Source organism: Haliotis rubra, unplaced genomic scaffold (genome assembly GCF_003918875.1).
Source record: "Haliotis rubra isolate DU_JTF1 unplaced genomic scaffold, ASM391887v1 Scf78, whole genome shotgun sequence".
Classification (NCBI taxonomy): Eukaryota; Metazoa; Mollusca; class Gastropoda; order Lepetellida; family Haliotidae; genus Haliotis; species Haliotis rubra.
This window is the reverse complement of record NW_025767501.1, coordinates 166,354-180,497: the sequence shown is the minus strand read 5'-3', so window position 1 is coordinate 180,497 and position 14,144 is coordinate 166,354. Positions and strand designations below refer to the sequence as shown.

Below are 14,144 nucleotides of genomic sequence, written 5' to 3'. Positions count from 1 at the left end.
CATGGGTTACTGAAGACCAATTCTAATCTGACAAGCATGGCTTACTGAAGACCAATTCTAACCCGGAGGATTGACACTGGCTTACAGATTGTGGCTAGATACTATCACAGATTGAACGGGTCCTGTTATTACGGCAGACTTTACCAGAGGAGCACCAACAACCCTTGGTTTACTGACACTGTTGAAGACTCCTGGATGGAGAGACTGGAGCACCTGATCTGCTTGTGTCTAGACAGTGAAGGAGTGTTTGTGTAGACAATGCCTGGATGCTGGTCTCCTTGAGGTGGCTGTTACAGAATGTGTTCAGGTGCATGGAATGAAGGATATAGCCTCACCCTTTACTGGAGCTGGCACTACGTTCCAGTCAACTGACCATCAGTAGCTGTCGAGCAAGCATCAGGCACTGTGTTGTAAGGACAGTGTTCACGAATAGCGTCTGACCCTCTGACAAATCCGGCAGATTCGCCAACGGTCTGATAGAAGTCTAAAACCCACCGGCCCCAGTGTCTGACTGCATATTTCACAATGACTTTGACTGAAGTTGTTATATGTGACATGTGACACTTGTTTGCTGTTTATAAATCTTATGTTTGTTAACAATTTGATTTCAATGCCAATTATAAGAAATGTTAAATCTGAAATGTGTGTTTAATTTCATTCTATGGGTCCTGTGAATTGTCAATGGGCCAGACAGACATCTGAAACTTGCAGGACCCAATGTCCTGTTTTTGAAACACCATTCGTGAACACTGAAGGAGGTTGACAATTTAGTGAGTTGTGAGTTGTGATCTCATAGTGATGATTTCAAGAGAAAAGCAGACTACAATTTGCAGGCATTTCAGTTTGTAGTCACACAGCAATACAGTTTATCAGTAAAATCTCTTCGCTGATGAATGTTGTTTATAACTTTTCTGGCATTACAACTCTTGGGCTGAAAGATAATTAACCTCTGTCTCAGCAGACAACAGAAGTATGATCCTTATCATTCTTAATCAGTTACGATTATGGAAAAGGCAAGTGAAACAGGTAGACGAGTGTACCAAGGATACTACAGTGGAAGCTCTCAAAACCAGCAGCCCTCCAATCCGGCATGACAGTTTAGAGGGCTTCCACTGTATATTGAAATAGTGGTTGTGTAGTTGATTGAGAAGACTGGTTGAAGTCTGGGGCCACCTACTTTCCATCTGAGAGTCTTGTTGTGGTAATATCTTCCTAACAACAGTTTCAACTGTCACCATAATAATATGTCTAAATAATAGAAGATCTGTTGATGTATGACTGTTTTTATGGAAGGTTTAACATTGATCTGATCAAACAGAAGTTCCCCTTGGTGATTCATTGTAAGAACTGGTTCCATGTAACCTTTGTTGGTTAGAAGCAGCAATGAAATGGATGGGTGGTCATGTTCGTTGACTTGGTTCGAGGTGTGTCATTGTTTGGCAATCACATGGATCGATGTTCGTCAGTATCAATCATTGGATTGTCAAGGCCTGATGTAATTATTTACAGGCTGCTTTCCTATAGCTTGATTATTGCAAAGTGCAGGGTTTACATTACATGAATAGATACGTCATACTGATATTTAGAACATACATAAAAATGTATTGACGTCTTTTATTCCTTATGACTTGCAACAAGTCACGATAATATCAATTTACGAGTAATGTCCGCCTGTTGTAGCTCTCTACATCAAGACGCTGGATGCCTGAATGCTGGAGCGAAAATGGTAATGGTTGTTGTAGATGTAATATGAATCAATTTTTCTTCCTTGGAATTTTTGCCATATTATATAAAGCCTTTTTGTTTTATGACATTTATATGAGATCAAAGGTAATGTAATTTCGTTATTTGCTACTTAAGTCCAGGCATGGCAAACAAGGAACAGTGATTTATTTCAGCAGAGTTTCTAGCTAACGCATCTGTTTGTTTAAGATTGAATGTTTTTCAATAATCTTTCAATGAATCTTGTCTCACCAGAAGGACCTAGGGATGTGGAGCAGAATCATACAAATTGCCCTTTTCTCATTGATACTTTAGTTATTAGATTCCTTCTCCTCGGCTGGCAAATCTAATCAGACAATTTTACAATGCCAAGAAAAACTATTACGAGAGTAGTGTTTTGACTCCTTATTCAATATTGAATCTATTGATCTTGTTAAGCTAAGTTTGAGGTAATACTTTTCTATAAATGCCTGTTTGAGTGATTGTCTACAAGCACAACTAGATTTTGAATGTGTTGACGTGATATGACACTGTATCACTGAGGCTCTGATGAGATGAAGTAGATGAACCCGTCTCACCTCCAGACATGCACAACTGCTGCTCTTCGTATTATTTATCCAAACACAGTAGAGATAAAGTATATTTGTAATACATTTCTTACTTGAAGTACGGGGGTGATGAGGTAGCTTAGTGGTTAAAGCGTTTGCTCGTCACACTGAAGACCTGGGTTCGGTTCCCCACATGGGTACAATGTGTGAAGCCCATTTCTGGTGTCCCCCACCGTGATATTGCTGGACTATTGCTTAAAGCAGTGTAAAACTAAACTCACTCATTCACTCACTCACTCACTCACTCACTGATGAAGTGCAGTGTATGTTTTGTACAACCAATCCAGCTTCCGATCTAGCGTATCAACTGACATAGATATTTTTAACAGATTGTTTAGAAAAACTAAACATGAATTTATTCTTTTGGAAATGAGTTTTTTCTGTTCCTTTGAATCCTAGACTGGCGGCAACAGAAAAAATGCATGTACCTGCCTTCTTTTATTTGGCCAAGATTTGGATGGAAATCAAATAATTAACTTATTGTAGTGTTATCTGTGTTTGCTTGAGGCAAGGTGGTGTGTTTGTGATACTGTAGTGATATGAGAACCTCTTGGCAGCGTGCCTGCTGTTGTTGTCTCTGGTCTACCCTCCAGGTAGATGTACCTACTGATGGACAGTACAAACATTGATCGTGGCAGGAGCTGTGTGCCTGGAACAGTATCTCACACAGTACTATCATAATACTGGAGTGAGAGCTGGTACTTGATAGGAAGTGCCAACACTGGATGCTGGGGATGCTGGTGAAGAGCAGTGTGTTATCAGGCCATCTGTATTGCTGGTGGTTCCTCGCTCCCATCAGTTGGTGCTAAATTTCTGAAATGCCATAACAAGATTAATGTGTTTTGTATCCATTTATTCCATTGAATTTGTCTCGTTCAACCCTGATTTTTTTTTTAATGAATCCATTAAATGTGTCATAAAAATAATCCATGCTGTACTTTATCATAAAGATGTTTGAAGAAGCAAATTAAATCGGCCTGTTCCATTTTTTATCTACTTCCTGCACTGCATTATGATCTGTAAATCTCTCAACTCAGCAAAGCAGCTGTTATGTTTCAACAATCAAACTGCGACATATTTTTACATTTATCTCAGGCAACAGATAATTTATCAGTTGTACTCCTGAATGAAAGCAGGTCTGTTAATTTCAATCATTTTTTGATTATTCAGACTGACTTAATTATTTTTATTCTGGCCAACCACTCTGTGTGCAGGTAGGATATGAGGAACACAATATATGATGTATTGTCTTGTTGGACTGCTTCATAGCTCTTGTCCAACGTCAAAGTACTTCAGGTAGCCAGTAGGAACAGTGAAATAGAAACATCACAGGACTCATGGGACAGTGGGGTAGCCTAGTGGTTAAAGCGTTCGCTCGTCTCACTGAAGACCAAGGTTTGATTCCCCACATGGTACAGTGTGAAGCCCATTTCTGGTGCCCCCCGCCGTGATATTGCTGGAATATTGCTAAAAGCAGCGTAAAACTAAACTCATTCATTCACAGGACTCACAGAAACTGGCCAAAACAAATATGTCTGCCAAAGATGCTCTGCTGTCAGACATGCCTTGTTAAAGTGACTGTTTCATTCAGCTTGGATAAGAAGGAAAACTTTGGTTATAACAACATTGTTGTATTATTTCATGCAGATATTTCCTGTATTTGCTTTGACTTTTGTTATAGTCTGTTAATGTTATTTAATGCAACAATCATCAATATTCCTGCGATATCTTTAAGGCTTGGGTCATAGAAGCATCAGCTGCTTTATGAACAACATCCCCACCTGTGACAGCATCTTAATGAAGGAACAGGTCTACGGAGCTGCCAACGACAGGATAATTTGTTGTATTAAATATATGATCTGTTTTCAGTGCGATATCTTTTGTGAATACATTGTGTCTGTTTGCCAAGACACTGCAGTACTCTCGCAATTATCAGTTTGTCAGTGTTGCCAAATAGTCAAATGGTGGCTGTGTATAGTAAATCTTTGGGGAAATCGGTTTTAAGTGAGTAGATAATTTAAAACCCCACAGGGATGGTTGACCTACTGAGTCGCATCCTTTATAGGTGGCAGAATCCTTTGTTAGCGGAGTCTTCGATAAGCATTAAGAAGGTGAAAGAACATGAATATACAACACCATTTTTGGATAACTGTTTCTTTCATTCTGTTTGAAGCCCATTTCTGGTGTCCCCTGCCATGATATTGCTGGAATGTTGCTAAAAACGGTGTAAAACCACACCCACTCTTTCATTCTGTCACAACATTTCGGGGTACTTCTTGCTGCTTCATCAGGTGAACGCTGAATAGGTGCATAGAGTTGATATATATATGATATTTACACAGGCCAAGCAGAGATGAATGTACAAAGATAGCAATGTAATGACAAAGCCAGTTAGTGGGTTCAAATCTGAGTTTACCCGTGTGTCCAGTTTTGTGAGAACCATACCTATGAGCTTTCCATCACATCAAGCAGACGCACTATGATATGACTGAAATGCTATTGAAACTTGCAGTTTTAATGAAACCACCAATCTGAAAGGCTGTATATCCCATGAGAGATTGTTTGTTGATTGTGTGTGGAAGTTCAAGATGTTCGTTGAGGAACGTGACTTGCCTGAATGGCATGTTGCTCTCTGTTTGACGACCGATTTTGTGGTTCAATAAGTACTATGATAAGGATCTATATTGACTTTTTAGCACAGATTTCTTCAGAACTTCCATGGAAATGTACATCCAAGCATGACTCAAGCTGACTATTCTTTTCTGTTCCTGAAGCTGATGCAACTAGGTGTTGTGTACTTAGGACAAGAATTTAAGTTCAACCAGTTCAACTTTTATTTGAGTCCAAGAATTGATTTACATTCTGGGTGGGGACAGTTGACACACGGATTGATAATGTTCCATATGTGGCCAAATTTACTGAAACTAGAATGACGTTTAATGATTTCTGTATGCTGAAGTTTTTACGTTTGACGTCACTTGTTGCCACTGTTTCTTTGCAAGGTTGACATGTGTACTGGTGATTTAATTAATATTTATATCTTGAAATATTGTTTGCTTTAGAATAAACAAAATAGGTCTGTGTGTATTGTATGTATTCTCACATTTCACACAAGCAATTATCTGAGAAAGCACCCATGAAGATCTGGGTTATAATTGATCTTCAGTAATCTATGCTTGTCGTAAGAGGCGACTAACGGGATCGGGTGGTCAGGCTTGCTGACTTGGTTGACACATGTCATCAGTTCCCAATTGCGCAGATTGATGCTCATGCTGTTGATGAGGCTTGATTATTTACAAACCTCCACCATGTAGCTGGAATACTGCTGAGTGTGGCGTAAAACTAAACTCACTGTTCTGAGAAAGAAGGGAAATATTGTTTGCAAGAGAATAAACAAAATAGGTCTGTGTGTATGTATTCTCCCACTTCACACAAGCAGTTATTCTAAAAAAGAAGGCACACTGTCACAGCCAGAAGCAGATCAGCTTTACGTCGGAGATAGATTTCCAACAAAGTTTTATGTATTTGTAATACAAATGCTGTTTGTTTCTGATTTGAGCTGAAATACAAATAAACTGTCTTCAGTGTTAACAGGCACAATCAAAAGGCAGCTCTATAACAATGGATTTTGTTAACACTGTTAAAACAGCATGTGTGTTTCTCCCATAAACAGAGGCAAAAACAGAATTAGGTTCTCTCATTAAGCAATATCCTCCAAATCACACAAACATGTCAACGGCCCCTAGAAATTAGCTTTTGATGAAGGCGCCTGGCGTTAGATGTTACCCAGCATCCCTGCTCACCAGGGGGGGCATCTTCACCTGCCTGCAGCAGCAGCAGCAGAAAGAGTCCCTCATGCATGCTCGTTTAACACTGTATTACCTGCACTGTATCAGTCACCTGTGATTGCTTGGTAAGCCTCACTCAAGCATTGCACTTCTCTGTTGTTCTCATTGGCTGGGCTTGTGTGGTGGATGTCATGTGTGTTGTAGTTCACGGTTTACCCTGATGACTTGCTGATATGAATCATTAGTAGTACCCTAGTTAACTCGCTCAGTAGTCACGTCCGTTTTTGTCATTTCACACATTTAGGCATTTTTTGGGTTGCTAGGTTTCACAAGTCAGGAACTTTGGAATTTTAAATACATATACTTATACTTTTGTATGTGTTGTTGTTCAGCTGTGAAATTTTAAGGTTTTCTAACATTTTGTAAATAGATGATCATCATTTAGTGGTATTATTATTATGTTCACATTTTTGAATGTTTTTGTTCAAATTCAGTGATGTATATCACTTCTGACCGCTATGGCTTTAAACTTACCCTATTCAGTTGTTTACATTAGTACTTTTTAAACAAGTGCCTGAAATTGAAGTAACATGAATTTATCAAGTTTTGTACAATTTTATGTATGACAGTCTGTCATATAAATATTTTTTTCATTTGACAGAAAGAATGAGGTAGATATTTTTCTGAAAGTGAATGAAATAAACCAAACTCATTGATATTAATAAATTCGTATTCGTGCCAGGAGGCAGTCATCAGGTTAAAAGTTTCGCTGCAGCATCTCAGTGGTGTCACTATCTGTCTAGATTAAACAACAACTTGATTGTAAAGTCAGCATGCACAACACAAGCTTGCCAACACATCTTTTACAGGTTTGAAGGCCCTGTTTAAATATTAAACTGCGGCGAGACACTCTGAAGACTAAGTTTGAGATTAATTGCGCTATGGTGCATCTGATAATTATATGCGCTGTTTGTTTTCTTTCAGATGGTCTGAGGTAAACAGGAGCGACCTGTAGTTGCGATCTTCGTTATCATCGTTAGCCTGACCTGTTGGTGTCGCAAGCCGCTGCTTGATTGGTCGCCCAGCTGCCCCTCGCTGCTAGGTCTTGAATGTACTACTAACACAGAGGCTTAGGGAATAACCTAAGAGACATAACCCAGTTGCAGCAGCAGCAGCAACAGCAGCAGCAGCAGCGTGAATATTGTGTGTGAATCTGTGGTACTTTTTTGTTGATCATCAACTTGTGTTGTCACATTGCTTTCGCATCTGGAAACATTTGGAGCTGTGTTTATGCGTGGAGATGACTGTTTGTTTTCAGTGGAAAGAATATGCTGGAGATTCCACCAGGTAAAAATTAAATCTCCTTAAGACCTAACAGAATTATCTTATTGGTTTCCTCCATTGCCAAGACTGATGAATGATTTCATCGTCAGTCGTAACATATCTCAAGTGACCAAGTTTGAAATTCTGTGCAAGCCAACCAACAACATGGCATTCATGTCAGACAACAGTGATAGTGGGAGCGAGGACATGAGATATAACGGCACCTCAAAACACATGAACGGTAAGGAGGAAAACAGTATATGCAGAGACTTTCTACGGAATGTGTGCAAAAGGGGCAAACGATGTCGTTATCGCCATCCAACTATCACCGAAGCAAAAGATCTAGGCAAGAAACAGGAGTTCACATTTTGCCATGATTTCCAGAACACTGGTTGCCGAGAGGCGTCGTGTAAGTTCTTGCATTGTACGAGGGAGGAAGAGGAATATTACCTACAAACAGCACAACTACCTGTTCGACTCCAGCAGCAGGCAGCATTAGGGGTGGGATCAGTTGCACATTCCCTACCCATTCTGAAAGGAGAGGTGCCCATTTGTAAGGATTACTTAAAACGTGAATGCAAACGTGGAGCGAAGTGTAAATATCGCCACCTTTCAGGTCAGGAATATGACTTTGAAATGCGCAAAACTGACATTAGGACACCCCGAGTTCTGCCTTTCAATAACTATGAAAATGATAGTTATGACAGGTTCGAGTATGGGCATGGCCCGCTGAAAAGAAGGCGACTTGATTCTGAAGGATATGGTAACTATATCGACGGACGCTACCCTCCACCAATGCGCTCATTAAGCGTCCAAATGCTTGAAGATGAAAATAACATGTTGCGGCGCAAAGTTGAAGAACTTAAGAAACAAGTCGCAGATTTGACTGCAACAAACGAGGTCCTTCTCGAGCAAAATGCGCGCTACCGCGTCAGCAAATCCACAGCGATAATGACGCCTGCAGTGACTGTTGCTGGCACTGGGGCTACGTTGAACCACCTCAGCACAAGCTTGTCCCAGCAGATAGCGCTGAACAGTGAAATGGCCACCCAACATGCGTTGCAAACAGCTCAGCGATTCGCGCGGGAGATGGTGCATGCTCCAAACCAATCGGCGCTCGCAGCCCAATCCATAAACCCATCAGTGACACTGAACCCATCCACTATGGTGTCGCTAACGCCAGCGTCGCTGCAGCAAAACCCTCTACAAGGTGCTGGTACCATTACACAGAGTATTCCACAAAACTTGGCTGGCCAGAGTGCTTCTCTAGTGTCCTACCCCATCGTGTCCCAGAGCATTAGGGTGGCGGGGGTGCCGAGCAGTATGGCACATTGAAAATGTGTGTGTACATAGTAAGTACATTGCAGCATCTGCTTTTGATTTTCTGCGCTTCATTTGATAGCACTTTATTCTTTCATCAACAAATAAAGATTTGTGATATGAAACCAGATTTGAATGTGGCATTTGTTCTGGATTTGTCATTTTTTGTGTGAGAGGACATATACTGTGTGTTTCTGCGGTTGGAACTTGCAAGCAGTGGTGTACCATACCCTCTTCAGAACAAGTCATGCCTTCTGTAGATCTCAATACCAACAACACACACAGGTTATAGTGATTCACAAACAGAGTACTGTGCATTCAGCCAGTCGGACGACTCACTATGACAAGAGTGTAGAGAAACACACCAATCAGATGTCTCCTTTTGTAGGTCTGTTTTTGAGTGCATCATAGGTCCTGGAAAGATATGGCTGCATTTGTTTAATGACTGTCAGAAACAGGTGAATCCTGCCAAATCTGGGATGTGACTGTTGAAATGAACTGCTACTGTTGAGGAAAGTAGTGTCGAAAACATACTGTATGTTTTGGATGAATACATAGCCTGTTAATTGTCAGCCAAAACATGTTCAGTCAAGTGTACAAGGTTACACTGTGTTAAAATTGTTATTTTAAGAGCAGGAAATTGATGAGACTTCTGATTAAGAAGTAATTGTACAGATGCATATCACAGAATATAGTATTCAGTGCAAATATGTAAGTGTAAATATTCTGAATATAAAGACTGTCACCTGAACATATTGTACTAAATTAGTGTCTGCAGGGCGGTGGAGTAGCATAGTGTTTAAAGTGTTCGCTCGTCGAACCGGAGGCCCGGGTTCGATTCCCCACATGGGTACAATGTGTGTAGCCCATTTCTAGTGTCCCTTACCGTGATATTGCTGGAATATTGCTAAAAGCGGCTACAAAACCAACTCACTCACTGATAGGTGTCTGCAAGCAACACTTGTATTTGTACCAGTATTAGCTGACATTTGCAGTTTAATTTAAGTAAAGGTGAGGTCCACTTGTCTTCAACCGACGTGATCTGTGTCTCATTTTATTCTGACATTTAAACTTGATGCTGTCTGTAATATTACATCTGAATCATTCAAGCCTGTGGGGCTTAGTTTAGAATAGGTCCCAGTGATCTGTTGGATGTCATAAGAGGCGATTTAATTGGATGTTGTTGACTTGGATTTGGTTGATCGTGTGTCACCATACCCCAAGGACCTGGGATACTAGTCATAATATATACTGCTAATTGTCAGACCTGATTTAGAATATATGCAGGCAACAGTACGGCTGGAATAATGCAGAGGCAGCCCTACAAGTATGAAATGATCCCTCAAGAATTGGATGCAATTTTACTAAAAACTTTCTGTCTGAGATGTAATGCAGGTGACATTTCGAACACGTTTTTTGCACATCACAAACATGTCAGCTATATAACTGCTAACCAGTACACAGGCATACACCTACACAAACCCTGAGTACATTCCCATTAGTCTTGCAATTGCAAATTATCTCCCCCTTTATTTACATTTTACTGACCAATCACATGACAACAAAGGGTAAGGAGGTAACTTGTATGACCTAAATCAAAGACATGCTTACCATAAAAGAGATTTTTTAGGGCCTTCTTACAGTCAGGTTTTCAGCATTGAATTTCTTTGAAATACACAATGCCATTTTAGAAAGTGGTCAAATGTAACATATGTTATATTTGGGATTACACTTCTTAGTAAAGCACAGATTCTAGTACTTTTTTGGGTTGAGTACCATCCGGGATTCGAACCCGCACCCTCAGAGTCATGCACCTAATCGCCCATTCGTAACTACTAGCCTCTTTCCGTGACCTACAAGAAGACTCCTACCCCTATCGTACGCCATTATTGCCAAGAATCGTGGCAAACCAATCAAATTGCGCGTAGTAAAACGCATTTCGAAGCATGAAAATGGCGGCACCGTTGAATTTGAAACTTCGGTAAACTATTCAAAGCACAATTTAAACACACTTTGACTTAAAGGATCATAAACTTTAAACACTGAAACATATTTATAAAGGAAATGACTGTATTGCTGTTTTGCCCACGGGATATAGGATATTCTAGGAGCCATGTTTGGAAATTCAGTGTTATCTTTCCTTGGTATGGTACTAGACTATTTTCATCTCAATGCCCGTTTGCGCTTAGACAGGGCCCAGTCGTAAACATGGCCACGAGAGAGTTAGAGACACCATCCGGCTTGCCGGAATGACACGAGTAGTTACGAATGCTAATCGCCAGCCGTGCCAGTTAACACTTATCAGAGGGGTACACAAAGTCCGCAGTCTAGACTACCAGTTGTCCGACTTCAATTGTTGTGGAAGCTGCGGTGGCTGAGCGGTCTAGGCGTCTGACTTTGTGTGCTGGCAATAAGGTGCCTGACTCTGAGGGTGCAGGTTCGAATCCCGGATGAGACTCAACCCAAACAGTACTAGAATCTGTACTTTACTACGAAAGTGTAATCCCAAATATAACATATGTTACATTTGACCACTTTCTAAAATGGCATTGTGTATTTCATAGCTTTCGGCCATGGGAGCCGTGCCACAAAGGGGTACACAAAGTCCGCAGTCTAGACTACCAGTTGTCCGACTTCCATTTTTGTGGAAGCCGCGGTGGCTGAGCGGTCTAGGCGTCTGACTTTGTGTGCTGGCAATAAGGTGCCTGACTCTGAGGGTGCAGGTTGGAATCCCCAAAAGTACTAGTAATCTGTACTTTACTAAGAAAGTGTAATCCCAAAATAACTTATGTTACATTGAATTTCTTGCAAACTCAAACATAATCAATGGGACGGGCGACCAAGTTTGTTGATATTGACAATATGACATTGAAGTAGGTTTGTAACTAGAATTCAGATTGGTACATAAGACAGGCAACTGGAAATCAAGGGCAGGTAATCTGAGATTCGGGAAACTAGGGTAATGCATCCAAGGCGTTAGTGTTACTTAGGTTTACCGAAATGCAACCCCTAGAGACAGAGTATGCTTACAGCAGGGCTTTTTACTTAATTTAACTGTAAGAAGAATAATGCCTTTTCGTTTACAAAAATTGTTTTGGATCTGTTCAGTTTGAAATTAAGCGTGTCTTGTTTCTAAAAAGTCAGAGATGATTGACCAAGGCAATGAGACCATCAGTTTGTATAGGGAAGAGACAAGTCCTTCAGTCAACTGTGCCTCAACTGGTGTGTGTTTCATTATAGATAATACTGACTGAAGCATTGTAATACACCATTACATGTCCATCAGTGCTAATCCACCACCAATTTCAGAGTGAGTGAAAGAGTGAATGATGCTTAGGGACAGTCAGCTATGTCACACCAAGATCTTGTTGGGTTGAAATTATTCTGATCCCAAGATTTTGGGCTGAAATCAAATGGTGGACTTTCAAAACCTTTTTCATGACTTATTTAACTATTTATATGACTTTTTTTGACATTATCAATTTTACAAAGAACTTTTAGGGAAATTTTGGATGAGAACCGATCCAAAAATGAGTTATGATTGGATGTAGGTGACAAGATAGGCATGGAACTTCATGGGAGCATTACTAAGTGTGAAATACACATTGTCGGAAAGCATATGTATGATCTCTAAATCACCACCACCACCATCATCATCATCATCATCATCATCATCATCATCATCAAGAAAGCTTTTGGTCAGTGGTATAAATCTTATTTCATAAAGAACAATATTGTCCTACATCCTGGCAAAGCCATGACCAGATGACCCAGTTGTTGTCAGCAACGGCAACATTTCTGTGCTATAGATGTTAATGAAACACAAGCAAGCCCTCAAGTCAGCTTGATCTCCATTTTGTTGACTGTAATAATAGGACAGGAAAACCAAGGACCTATTCAGCCCTCAGCTCTCCATGGGATCCTACTTAAGAGTTCACTTGAAATGAAATGGTTTTGTTCACCTTGAGGTAGCTGTGACTCGGCTTTTGATCTATATCAAGTACAAGCAAGGTTACTATCTCATTAAAATCACATCTTTTATTCATAAACCATACCTCTATGTCAAAGATCTGAAGACGCCTTTATAAGAGGTTGCATCAGGTTATATCAGCAACTCAGAGCTGGGGCCTCTAAGTCTTGGTACAAGTAAACAAAGCATTCAGGCCATCATATCTGATTTCTGTATTTTGAAAATACAATATCAAGACCAGAGAATAATTAGCCTTCATTATCCATCAGAACAGATTCCCTGCAGTGTTGAAGAAAAAATATTCAAAATATCCTTTCCTGAGTGTCCGTTATTAAGGCCTTTCCATTACATTGTTGTGGATATTTGATTCACCCTGCTTCTCAGCTTCATGGAATTGACACCCAACAGGGAGAACCATCAAAGTTATATTTAAATCCTTTGAGGTTCTCAATCGTTTAATTGAAATTTCTGAATTAAAAGAAGAAGCCAAATCATTTTAAAAGTTGACATCCGGCTCAAAACCCCACACATCCTTAGTTTAGATCAGGTGTCCATGGGTTTTAAGAGTTCACCTGATGCTTCTTGCTATAGGTGATCTTAAATCTTCAGCAGAGAGCTACAGTATCATAGAAAAGATCTGATTTTCATGAGATTGGTTTTCTGCGATCAAACAGGTGGAGCTGTTGGCACTGTGGCTCCCATCATGCTACTCTGTGTGTCATACATGCTTAACAATGATGTTATTTAATGCCCAGAGTTTGAAAAACACCATAGACCAATATCAAAATTCCTGATCTTCTAAATATTAATACATTCATTTTTAAACAATATGCAGTTAGGGCAAAATATTTTTATTTTTTTTATCGTTAATCAGAACGATAATACGTTCAGTCATATCTTTGGTATGATTATACAATCGGCCAGCACTGTATTAAAGTTGAATGAGTTCTTAAATCCTTAAGTTTGACACAACCGAAAAAGTATTATAAAAAAGTATGTATACAAATAGGCCAAACATTTACATCGAGACACTGTGTCAATGTAGAAGGGACTTTTGTGAATACTTCAAGTTATCCAAGTTTAACACAACTGGTGAATGAAGAAAGCATACAAAGACATTTACGGCAAGATAACCATGAGTTCGACACGCCCAAGTTTGAGTGATTGACTGAATTCATTTGGATGTTCTGACCCAGCATACAGTACCAGTACTCATCTATCCTTGTGTGTTGTTAACTTCAAAGGTTAACAGATACGTCTGTGGGGAACAAAGTCCCATCAACATACATTAAGCTCTAATGGTTGACGATGTAATGGTTTGGGATGTGACAAAGAGCCGAGAGGATGCCTTACAGTGTCTGTGTCGTAAGTTCACTGTGCTTGCGGTTCACAGACTGCATTGCCTAGATTGCA

At 40.0% G+C, this 14,144-nt stretch overlaps 1 protein-coding gene across 10 annotated transcripts in view; it reads left to right on the top strand.

Annotated features, from left to right (window-relative positions):
- The window catches only part of LOC124260854 (zinc finger CCCH domain-containing protein 10-like), a 292,806-nt gene that overhangs the window by 257,973 nt on the left and 20,689 nt on the right, over positions 1–14,144 (top strand). For 9 of the 10 annotated variants that reach the window (XM_046695174.1, XM_046695169.1, XM_046695171.1 and 6 more), the window contains one exon: positions 7,103–8,891. The exons of the other annotated variant lie outside the window; for it this stretch is intronic. In XM_046695174.1, coding sequence (XP_046551130.1) covers positions 7,532–8,776 — 1,245 coding nt within the window. In that variant the 5' untranslated portion in view covers positions 7,103–7,531 and the 3' untranslated portion in view covers positions 8,777–8,891. Of the gene's footprint in view, positions 1–7,102; positions 8,892–14,144 lie in introns of those variants that run through there. 10 annotated transcript variants of the gene reach the window in all.